The sequence below is a fragment of the Callithrix jacchus genome, chromosome 14 (genome assembly GCF_049354715.1).
Source record: "Callithrix jacchus isolate 240 chromosome 14, calJac240_pri, whole genome shotgun sequence".
Taxonomy (NCBI): Eukaryota; Metazoa; Chordata; class Mammalia; order Primates; family Cebidae; genus Callithrix; species Callithrix jacchus.
In genome coordinates this window covers 94,196,272-94,208,543 of record NC_133515.1, presented here as the reverse complement: position 1 = coordinate 94,208,543, position 12,272 = coordinate 94,196,272, and the positions used below count along the sequence as shown (strand labels likewise).

The 12,272-nt window shown below is 41.1% G+C and overlaps 1 protein-coding gene and 1 long non-coding RNA gene across 3 annotated transcripts in view; one reads left to right on the top strand and one right to left on the bottom strand.

Annotated features, from left to right (window-relative positions):
• LOC144576559 (uncharacterized) overlaps positions 1-12,272 on the top strand; it is a 247,185-nt gene that overhangs the window by 178,124 nt on the left and 56,789 nt on the right. The gene's annotated exons all lie outside the window — the stretch shown is intronic.
• The window catches only part of APOB (apolipoprotein B), a 42,592-nt gene that overhangs the window by 18,657 nt on the left and 11,663 nt on the right, over positions 1-12,272 (bottom strand). For both annotated transcript variants that reach the window (XM_035273096.3, XM_035273095.3), the window contains exons 10-18: positions 11,582-11,809; positions 9,148-9,265; positions 8,889-9,035; positions 7,555-7,766; positions 7,054-7,291; positions 6,327-6,503; positions 4,504-4,695; positions 3,107-3,274; positions 2,419-2,630 (exon numbers count right to left, since the gene is read on the bottom strand). In XM_035273096.3, coding sequence (XP_035128987.2) covers positions 2,419-2,630; positions 3,107-3,274; positions 4,504-4,695; positions 6,327-6,503; positions 7,054-7,291; positions 7,555-7,766; positions 8,889-9,035; positions 9,148-9,265; positions 11,582-11,809 — 1,692 coding nt within the window. The remainder of the gene's footprint in view (positions 1-2,418; positions 2,631-3,106; positions 3,275-4,503; positions 4,696-6,326; positions 6,504-7,053; positions 7,292-7,554; positions 7,767-8,888; positions 9,036-9,147; positions 9,266-11,581; positions 11,810-12,272) is intronic.

Below are 12,272 nucleotides of genomic sequence, written 5' to 3'. Positions count from 1 at the left end.
CTCCTTGCTCCTACATCCAATGGACATGTTTAGGTTTATCTTCTTTGACCTCCCAGAAGCCTTCAGGAGAGTTGCACACTCATGACCAGACGAAGATGCTGGAGCCTCTCACATCTGAAGAGATGATGGCACCTTCCTTCCAAGTATGTACTTAAAAACTTAGTACATGTAAGAAAGTGTAACACTGACCAGGTTTCTTTTAAGGATGCTTTGTTTGAAATATCACATTTTCCTCCAAGTATTACTTCTCCACTTTGGGGGTGCCACAAGACCAAGCTTTGCTGATGTACTTGAGTCCTAATGCCTGTGTTCACCTGCCCATGGGATGGTCTCCCCATTGATGCCCTTTGGCTGCTGTGACCTTTTATGGTTTTGCTTCTTCTTCTGCTTCTCTGGTCACTTCTCCTGACTCATCACTGGTCATCCCCTCTCTTTTTACATTTGTCTTCTCCACATTTCTGTCCTCGTCTCTTATGTCTCACTCCACACCAGTTGCTGTTTAACCGCAACAACCTCTCTATGCTAACGACTCCCAAATCCATATGTGGAGGCCAACCCTCTTTACTGGGCTCAGATCCATGGTCTCTTTGCCAGCTAGATATTTCTAAATTGGTTGTTTTGTAGGACATGAAATGCAGCACATTCAAAACTGAGTTTGTCACCTTCCTCTAAACCAGAAGTTCTCCCACTGTAGTTCTTATTTCAATGAAGGGCACCTCCTTCCTCTTTTCTTCTTTCTTTTGCCTTATCCCCATACTCAGTCAATGAAGCAGTACTTACGATTCTGCCTCTTAGGAAGCTTTAGAGTCTGCTCACTCCTTTCTATACTTGGCTTTCCTCATTGCAGGCCATTATCCACTCTTAGCCACATAGCATTGTCACAGATGCCCAGTGGTCTCTGTCTCCAGCTGTGCCTCCTTCCTACCCATTTGCCACACTGGAGTCAGAGTATTTCTTCTAAAACATCACCCCTATCTTATTTCTGCTCCCCTCTTCAACTCCTGTGCCTTCAAAAGAGTCTAAACTCCTTAGGATGGCTTGCATGGCGGGGCATGCTCTGTTTTTTTGTCTACCTCTCCCCGTCATTCCTCACTTATGTTCCCTGAGCCCCTTACTATTCTGCACTTCTTTCAGTTCCTTGAAAAGGTAATTATGCAGAGAGTCTACGCTAGAATTAAAATAGGTAACACAGAACCTTTCCTCTCTACGCCTAACCCCCGTCCTCATATTCCCTTACCTTCAGGCCATTACATGCTTCTTCTTTTGCCTGGAACACTCACTCCTTTCTCCTTTGCCTAAGTGAATCTGACACAGTCCTTGGTTACCAGATCAAGTATACTGGTTTCAGAATGCTTTCCTGGCTAGCACAGGCTACGTGATATAAAGTTTCGTGGTACTCTAATACTTTTTATAACTTAGCCCTTACTCTGTGATTACTACTTGCTTGATTGTATGCCTTCTTGTAAAATATAATCACTTAAAGGGCAAGGACCTTGTGTTTCTCATTCAACATACTTGGTACCTATTAGGCCATTAAATATACTATTTTTTGTTTTTGTGAGACAGGGTCTTGCTCTGTCTCCTAGGCTGGAGTGCAGTGGTATAATCATGGTTCACTGAAGCCTTGAACTCCTGGGCTCAATTGATCCTCCCATCTCAGCCTTCTGAGTAGCTGAAACTACAGGCATGCACCACTATGCCTGGCTAACTTTGTTATTTATTTATTTATTTGCTTTTTTGCAGAGATGAAGTTTTGTCATGTTGCCCAGGCTGGTCTCTGAACACCTGGGCTCAAGGGATCCATCCACCTGGGCTCCCAAAGTGCTGGGATTGCAGGCGTGAACCACTGCACCTGGCCAATTAAATATTGTTTTTGAATGAACACATGAATGTGTCTAAAATATGAAAACCAAGATAAGTCAATGGTTGAGGGTACCACTTAAAATGGAACTCTCCGTAAGAGGCTGTATCCCATTATCATGAGGTTAGGAATTTTGTGTTTTACCTACTGAGCTAGCTACCTCAAATCAGTATGTTCTTTGGTATTTTTGCGGAGGGGGGGGGGGTGGTATTCATTTCCCAAAGATAATCTCTCTAGAGCTATTATGTCTTCATTATGAAAATAAATAGATAACAAAAAATCGTAACTTAATAGAAACTAAGCAGTAGGTCTTAGTATGTCTCAATGCGGAAAGGTAAAGGACAATTCAGTAAAATGTGACAAGTAGAAGAAAAGTAATTATGCAGTGAGTTTAGGCTAGAATTAAAATAGGTAACCCGGAACCTTTCCTCTCTACTCCTCTTCTCTTACTTCTTCAGGACCTGAATGATTTAATCAACTCTTTAGCCTGGCACAATCCTGCAGATACATTCTCAGTTCTCTCAAACTGGCTAAGGAGAGTTGGCTGAAAGAATTACCCGCCACTGAACAGCTTGACTGGTCTCTTTGGGGAAGGAATGATAAACTTCAGCTGCCCAGCTTTCAGGGCAACACGAGCCTCCAGGCCTGACTCGTGGAAGATGCTGGTGTGCATCTGGACCCCGCTCCTAGCGAAGTTCGGAATGATGGTGCCCATATTTGTCACAAACTCCACAGACACGGAGGGTTTTGCCACCAATTCAGCCTCCATCTATAAGTCAGAAAACAACGTATTCAGATTCATTAAATACTTCGGTCCTCTGTCAGATCAACCACCCTTTCTCACCTTTGGGCAAACATGTCCTGGATAACTCACACCTTAGGAAACATTACTGGCATTTGTTTGGAGGAAGGAAAGCAAGTTCTCCGTTCTCTAGAGTTGAACTACACTACCCAGAACTAGAAAGTACCTGACTTAATGTTAGGCAAAACCAGATTACAAAGATGATAGGAGTACTCATTTATTGGGAGAATGGAGTTCTTATCTTATGGCTGTACCACTACTAGAGATAGTGAGGTGGCACATTCTGGTGGAAGCTTGTAGTTTTTCATAAAAAATAATGAGGTGATGACAATGATGATGTATTTTGTCTTGAACTGGAAACACATTTTAAAATGTGTTTTAACAAAAAACCCACCCTCGAGAAAATAAGAACCTAAGACAACAGAAGTCAAAAAGAACCTTACTTTGGCTACTTCCAGTTTCATTCCAGCCTTGGCTCCGGGAGCGATGACTCCAGTTGAAGACATTCGGAACTGTAATCCAGCTCCAGTGGGGAGTTCAAAGGCATAATCCGCGAAGACGTAGTGAAGAAAAAAATCATTCTTTGAGCCCTCTCTGATGATCTCTCCAATCTATAGATACAACAGGGGAGAGAAACTAAAAATGAGTATTTTTAAAGTGGGTTTTGTTAAATGCAACCTCCCATACATTGTAGAGTAATTCTTCTTTATCTAGAATGGAAGGACTAGCATATTTTGATGAGCTGGATAGTTTGATAAATAAAGATCAAACTGATGCCTTTATTGCTTTAATTGCTTTCAGTGAATCAGGATATAAGAAATAATAGATAGCATGTCATTTTCAACTGGAATCAGAAAGCACTTAGGAATATTGCTGGGCCTCAGAGCTTTATGGACTTTAAGTATCATATATGCTATGGCTTAATTCTGGTGTTCTGGAGTCTGAGTGAAAGTGAAGGTGTACCTGAAATATATTATGATAAAATCATTTTTTTGAAACCAAAGACATATTGAGATGATGTACATATCAGTTTGCATTGGGTTTTATTGTTTTAAACACTATTTCTGTAAAATAGCTTGAGATCTGTTTTCTTAAAGCCAACATTTTTTTAGCAAGCCATAGGAGTATGTTTATATATTTCCTCTTTTATTAATAAATTAATAATAAAAATTATGTCATATTTAGATACTGAATTATAGTTTGCCAAGTATAATCACTGTATCATTTCAATATTAAAAGGACCTTCAGGACAGATGCAGTGGCTCACATCTGTTATCCCAGCACTTTGGGAGGTCCAGGCTGGCAGATCACTTGAGGTCAGGAGTTTGAGACCAGCCTGGCCAACATGGTGAAACTTTGCCTCTACTAAAAATACACAAATTAGCTGGGCGTGCTGGTGCACATCTGTAATTTCAGGTACTTGGGAGACTGAGGCAGGAGAATCGCTTGAACCTGGGAGGCAGAGTTGCAGTGAACTGAGACTGTGCCACTGCACTCCAGCCTGGAAGCAAGAGTCCATCTCAAAAAATTAAAAAAATAAAAATAAAAATAAAAGGGAATTTAGCAAAAGTAAAGGAAGGTATACCAAACATTATTTTCCAGATGAATAAATTAATGCTTTTAAAAATAGAGCTAACATTATGAATAGCTTAATTTCTAAATGTTAACAGTTCCTTGAAATCCAAGAATCATCTTCAGTGAAATTCAAGGCAAACCTGCATCTTTGAAAAAAGTACAAGCATCTTTTCTGGCGTGTGCAGCTAGGATTGTAAGGAGTCTGGGTGATCTAAAAAGACCAACCTCTGGTCTCATAGGCCCCCGATGAGGCCTGCTGACTTACCACTTGGGGGATCCCCTGTAGAGTCCGGGCACCCATCAGGAGCAGCTTTCCCAGGAGTTGCAGGTCATGGAGCCTGGCAAAGCCAAGCTCCTCTCCCAGGATGCGGAGGTAGGCTCTGGCTTCCGGGGCTTCTTTGGATTTCAGATCTTTAATCAGCTTCTCAACACTGAGCATCATTCCTTTTACCATGTCCTGAGAGTGTAGTAATAAAATGCATGGTGAGATGTCAGCAATGTCAAACACCTTTCAGTTTGTGATGTGGGACCTGTCTGCTGCAGCCAGGATGGGCCTGAAAAACGCTCCAGGTGAGGAACAGAGAGACACTGAAGTCCAGGATAATTCCTCTAAACAGAGATGAAATAACTAAGGTCTTGTCAGGGACAGTGGCACTCCCAAAGCTATTCCTAATTTAGAAATCTGCAAGATGTGGGGTGAGGGGAGGGTCCCTGTTCTCCAGTAGGCCAGGATCAAGATTAGGAGATCCTCTATCCCCCACCTCTTCCCTGCTTAGCCTTCTCTTCTTTGACCAGTGAAGACTATAAGGTGTTTCTTAAGAAAATGTAGCTGCTATATAAATTGACCAAAAGTTTGAAAAACACTTGATCCTAGATAAGTTCTTCTTAGAGAGAAGAAGAATCTCAGAGATAGATGCCCAGGCATTGAGAAAAAAAATGTGAAACTGACAGACTCAAAGCAGATCAAAGACCCTCAGCCTTGAGTGGGGGTCAGGAAATTAGAAGATGGAGCTGGTGCTCAACAGTGAGCATGGAGGGGCAAATTACTTCCTTGCTCTGCAAACTTGAATGTGCATACAAGTCACATGACGTCTTGCTAAAATGCAGCTTCTGATTCAGTAGATTGTCGGCGAAACCTGAGGACCTGCATTTCTGACCAGACCACACTTTAGGTAGCAAGAAATTCAAGAATAAGCTCCAGATCCTACAACCTATTTAACTTCTTAAATGGAAACTCATTGCTAGCTTCAAAGTGGAATTTTGGTCTCATTTGCTAGTATACTGATGGGAGTGAGAGCCAAAGAAAGCAGTTAATAATAATGAAAATATTCATTTAAAACTTGTAATAGTATCTGCTTATTGAACAATCAATGCCAACATTAGGTACTGTGCTTAGCGTTTTAGATGCCTTATTTCATTGTCTTTAAATAACCTTGTGAGGTTTGGACTATTATTAGTAGTCTGGGATGCAGACAGAAACAGATACACACAATATCAGCCAACTTCCCCAAGTGTGCACAGCTTCAAGACAGTGAAGTTAGAATTAAATCCATGCCCAGAGTTCATACGCTTTTTAAATTTTTTTAAGACAGAGTCTCGCACAGTCACTCAGGCTGGAGTGCAATGGCGCAATCTTGGCTCATTGCAACCTCCACCTCCTGGATTCAAGTGATTCTCCCGCCTCAGCCTCCTGAATAGCTGGGATTACAGCTGCCTGCCACCACGGCCAGCTAATTTTTTTGTATTTTTAGTGGAGACAGGGTTTCATTATGTTGGTCAGGCTGGTCTCAAACTCCTGACCTTGTGATCCGCTTTGGCCTCCCAAAGTGTTGGAATTACAGGCGTGAGCCACCACGCCCAGCCCAGAATTCATAATTATTATCCTAGAATACTTATGAGTCTGGTTTCTGGGCACACTGAATTTCAGAAGACCCTTAACTGCAGAGGATACTGGCCCTTACCCCAGCAGGTCTGGTTGGTAAAAACCTTCAGTTAGATAGTACTTTGATGACTTCCATGCTTAGAAAAGAATTGTTTTTTCATTGAGACTGAAAGCTTTCCTTAAGAAGATACTTAACAAATACACACCTGCTCACGTTTATCATCTTTGGTATAGCCAAAGTGGTCCACTAAAACCTTGGAGACACCATCAGGAACTTGACCCTTAACCCAGTACAAAGCTTTGTTGACACTGTCTGGGAAAAATCCTTGCTTCCCAAAAAGAGCTTCCAATGTTGGCTCAAAGCCTTTTCCTTCCAAGCCAATCTGAGAGAGAAAATCAGACAAGAAAATGGCATCAGGTTTCTTCATTGTATGTCAGCCTAGCAGTTCCCCTTCTTGATGTCCATTTGTCCAAACAAGTATTTGAATACCATAGGCCAGGAGCAGACTTTAGCACTTCACAGAAGCTACTTTATTAAAATCTCACTAGAATCTTGACCTTATTATTTGCTTTTTTCTAGAAGAGGCAGCTAAGATTCAAAGAGGACAAATAATTCAGCCAAGGATTCAGAGTTGGGAGTGAATTTGAGATTGGAAGCAGATCTGACTAGGCAGCACATATACCCTTGGCTTTGGGACTTAAAGACGTCTTGGAGACATCTGCATTTCTATTAATGCTAAGAAGTCATACTGCAGGTGATCCCTAGTGGGGGGAAAGGAAGGCGGGGAAGGAGGGAAAGAAGAACGCCTCCGAGTGATGGTAGGAAGTGCCTGGTTGTTCTTGTTTCTCCCTAGCTGGCTCCTGGCTCCCAGGAATCTCTGTTTGTGACGCTGTACAAAATGGGCTAGAGAACTTCAAACTCTTCATACTTACCTCGAAGAGGTCAGCTGGAGCAAATCCAAAGACAGTGAGAGTAGTTTTCAGCATGCTTTCTTTAGGAAGGTAATTATTTGGATCAAATATAAGATTCCCTTCGATTTTGGCTGAGGCTGGGTCAAGTGACGGAAGAGAAACAGATTTGGAGAGCTGATAGTTCCGAGAAAATTTCCTGAAGTCCATGACAGTTGGAAGTTGAGATTCTTTCAGAGCTTCTTTCACTAACTTTTTCAGACTAGATAAGAAAAAGTGTATTTTGAGCTGACACACCATGTTATTATCTTTTGACTCTTGCACCCCACCAAGTAAATATGGATTTCCAATCATTACCAAAATGTCCAGATTTCATTTACCCCAAGGCTTTGGGTCTGGGTCTGCTACACATTCGGACAAGTGTTTGTTTCAGAAGCATGGGCAGGCAGTGGCTATGCCAAAACCCAGGTTGGAATTCCAGCTCGGGGTCCTCAGTGGTATATGGGGAAAATTACTCTTACTTACTCTTGGATATATAGTTCTTCTGAGTTCAAGATGTTGGCAATATGGGAAGCCACATAGTTCTTCACTTGCTCATTCTGTTCCCGTGGCAGAAGTTGGACAATTTTGTTAATATCTGCCTGTGAAGGATCCCTCATCAGCATGAGATAGGCAGCCAGTCGCTTATCTCCCGGAGAAGCACCATCAAGGAAAGTCTGAAGAAGGACCTCCTGGTCCTGCAATCAAAAGAGGAGATGGTTATCACTGTCCTGTGGTCAGAACACAAAACAGGCCTGGCAAACACTGGCATGGTCTGCTAGCTCTTTCTTAAGCACAAGTTTAATTTCTCTGTAATCATTCTTCAAATGCTGGTGTTGAATATTCTTGTCAGTGTTCCCTAGAACACTAACAAGTAAGGATTCCCAGAAGATGCCTATAGAATGCCTGTTGCATTCAATTGCATTAAAACACATAAATTGTTGCCAAGTTATGATTTGTTTGGAAATCCACTACTAAGTGAAAATAAAGTTGTTTTAACACAAGTTACTTCAATGTGAGGGTCAAGATGAGAAGGGATAGTAAGAGTTTGGGGGCTAATAAATAAGGTAGTTTCCAAAGCTCTGGAGTCATTGCCATCTAAGGAGGGGCCAACTTGACTATCCTAACCTAAGGTTATTGGGGGTAAATTAAGCATGTTTTTCCTTGATGAGAGGGATGGATGGTCAATCTGGTAGGCAGACAGTAGGTGGCAAAAACATCTCACATTCTGCATGTTGACATAGCAGTAAGGTCAAGTATTTCTCTCATGTCACATACTGCTAGGCAGTCAAGTCAATAGGCCTGTTAAAATTTGCAATTAGAAAACAGCAGAGGGCAGGCATAGTGGCTCATGCCTGTAATCCCAGCACTTTGGGAGGATAAGGCGAGCAGATCACCTCATGTCAGGAGTTTAAGACCAGCCTGGCTAACATGGCAAAACCCTGTCTCTACTAAAAAATACAAAAATTAGCCAGGCATGGTGGTGGGTGCCTGTAACCTCAGCTATTCAGCAGGCTGAGGAGGGGAGAATTGCTTGAACCTAGGAGGTGGAAGTTGCAGTGAGCCAAGATCCTGCCACTGCCCTCCAGCCTGGGCAATAGAGAGAGACTATATCTCAAAAAAAAAAAAAAAAAAAAGAAAGAAAAGAAAAAGAAGGAAAGAAGAAAAGAGAGAAAAGAAAAGAAAGGAAAAGAAAGAAAGGCAAAAAGAAAAGCAACAGAATCAAGTCAGTAGATGAAATTTAGAATCTCATTCCCCCAGTTCCTTCCAAATCCTTGTTTATAAACTTTCACTTTCAGACCTCTTCTTGTGGACTTTACCTTGTCTTCAAGCCCCATTTTCCGCAGGGCCTGGATGGCAGCTTTCTGAATCATCAGTGATGGCTTTGTACTTTGGACACATTTCAGGATTGAAGACTTGAGTTCTGGAGTTATCTGCTCCATGGTTTGGCCCATATTTCCAATGACCTGAATTGAAGAAAAGAAACAAGAACCCATCAGGGTGCAGGAGAGAGAAGCAAAAGGTATCCAGGAAAAGTGCTTCTGAAATGATGTATGCCATATAAAAGACTGAGATTACCCGCAGAATCAAATAGGTGTAATCTTCATCCCCAGTGCAGTCATCTTGAATCTGTTCCATCAGGTAATTAGCAACGTCCAGCAGTTCCTGGGTCCCTGTAGGGTTTGTCATATGATAGCTACAGAATAAGAGAAGAGAGTCAGGAATCAGTAAGCACAGTTAGGTTTGTCTTAAAATCTAAACTTGTGAATTAGAAAAAATAATTATAGAATTCATATAAAATCCAAAAAGAGCCTGAATAGCTGAAGCAATCTTAAGCAAAAAGAACAGAGCTGGAGGCCTCACGTTACCTGACTTCAAATTATTCTTCAAGGCTATCGTAATCTAAACAAGCATTGTATTGGCATAAAAATAGGCACACAGACCAATGAACAGAATAGTGAACCCAGAAATAAAGCCACATATTTAGAGTCAGTGGATCTTTAACAAAATTGACAAAAACATACACTAGGGAAAGGATACCCTTTTCAATAAATGGTGCTGGGAAAGTTGGATTGCCATATGCAGAAGAATAAAACTGGATTCCTATCTGTCACCATATACAAAAATCAACTCAAGATGGATCAAAGACTTAAATGTAAGACCTGAAACTATAAAAATACGAGAAGAAAATCTCGGGAAAACTTCTCTCTGGACATTAGCCTGGACAAAGAATTCATGATTAAGACCTCAAAAGCAAAGACAACAAAAACAAAAATAGACAAAAAGAACTTAATTAAACTAAAAAAAGTCTGCACAGCAGAACAAATAATCAACACGGTGGACAACCTTCAGAATGGGAGAATAGATTTGCAAACTATTCATCCAGCAGGAGACTAATATCCAGAATTTACATGGAATTCAAACAACTCAACAAAAAAATCCCCCAAATAATCCATTAAAAAGTGGGCAAAGGACATGAATAGACATTTTTTCAAAAGAAGACATACATTTTTTCAAAAGAAGGCAATAGGCATATGAAAAAATGCTTAACATCACGAATCATTGGAGAAATAGAAATTAAAACCACAATGAGATAATATCCTACAACAGTCAGGAGGGTCATTATTCAAAAGCAAAAAATAACAGATGTTGGTGAGGATACAGAGAAAACGGAACAGTTAAACACTGTTGATGGGATTGTAAATTAGTACAACCTGTACTGAAAACAATACAGAAATTTCTCAAAGAACCAAAAATAGAACTACCAATGAATCCAGCAACCCCACTACTGGGTATATACTTAAAGGAAAAGAAATCATTATATCCAAAAGATACCTGCATCCACAGGTTGATCACAGTACTATTCATAATAGGAAAGACATGGAATCAACCTAAGTGTTCATCAATGGACGACTGGATTAAAAATGTGGACTGTATAGGCGATAAAATACTATTCAGCCATATAAAGAATATTGATTTGTTATTTGCAGCAACATAAGTGGAACTGAAGGTCATTATCTTAAGTGAAACAGGACAGTCATAGAAAGACAAATAATGCATATTGTCACTTATGAGTGGGAGCTAAATAATGTGCACACAAGGACATAGAGTGTGGAATGATAGACAATGGAGACGCAGAAGGTGGGGAAGTAGAGGGAGATGGATGATGAGAAATTACTTAATGGGTAGACTGTATGTTATCTGGGTGATGGATACCCTAAAAGCCCTGACTTAACTACTACAAAATCTATTCATGTAACAAAATTACACTTGTACCACATACATTTATGTGAAAATTTAAAAAAGAAAAAGAAAACAATTTCATCAAAAGAAAAAACTGTCAGCCTGAGTAACATGGTAAAACCCTGTCTCTACCAAAAATACAAAAATTAGCCGGGCATGGTAGGTAGCACGTGCCTGCGGTCCCAGCTACGCAGGAGGCTGAGGTGGGAGGATCACTTGAGCCCAGGAATTTGAGGCTGCAGTGAGCTGTGACTGCACCTCTGCACTCCAGTCTGGGTGACACAGAGAGACCATCTCCAAAAACAAATAAATAAATAAATAGAGGAAAACTGCTAACTAATATTGAAGTGAAGTTAATAATATGCTTGCTGAAGTACTTAGGGGAAAGTGTGTTGATGTTTGCAATTTACTTTGAAGTGCTTCAGATAATAAGGTAAATTAACGGATCAATGTATATGCAAAAAAGCAAATATAGTCACACTTAATTGGTAGGATATAGCTGGTTTTCTAGGGGTTTTCCCTGTATAATTCTGTCAACTTACCTATGTTCAAATACTTTTATAATGCAATGTAGGAAAAATATTTTTAAAAATTTGAGTAGTGTTTGCTGACTTCTTATTTAAAGTAATCACCCCAAAAATAGTCAAGAAAAAAAGAGGAAGGAGCAGAGTTTGAAAGTGGAAGGAGGGGTTCCATTTTAATAGAGAGATGCACAGAGGTATGAGATGTTCCTCTGCTCCTCAGAGGAGAAACACGGCCTGAAACTCACTTGTTGACCACGTGGCTCAGCGCATACAAGGTGGCTCGGCTGCGCTGCTCCCTTGCCGTGTTGAAGATCTCTCGCAGCTGCTGTACTGAGGGCTCGGGGATCAGGGCCACCAGGTAGGTGACAACATCTATCAGAAGCGGGTTGGCATGCACACTACTCAGCCACCGGAGGATGTGAGTGTAGCACTGGGGCCGTCCACACTGAACCAAGGCTTGTAAAGTGATGGGGCTGAGAAGAAAGACATGGATAAAGTTATGCAGACCACCTTCAGGGCAGGTAAAATATGGCTCATGGTGTGTCCTCTGCCAGGAGAGCCCTTAATCCCCTCATTCACTATTCAAATCGAACCATCTTTCAAAACCCAACTTAGAGCTCAGAACCATGACACCTTGCCTAGGAATGTTACCCACAGGAGAAGCCACATTAAGGAAAGTCCCAAGGGGGAACCATGGATCTGTCTCTACAGGAAGACTTTTACTACTGTCCTTTGGCCAGCAAACAGAACATGCCTGGCTAACATTAGCTGGGTCCTGACCTCAGTCCCTTCTCTGACCTTCATAGCACTTGAAGCCAGTGCCTTGAAGCGTAGATAAATCATATTCTATTGTTTGCCTGAATTCTCTCTCCACCAGTCTATAAGCTTCCAGAGAGCACCTGCAAGAGAACTAGGAATTCAATGATATCCATCAAA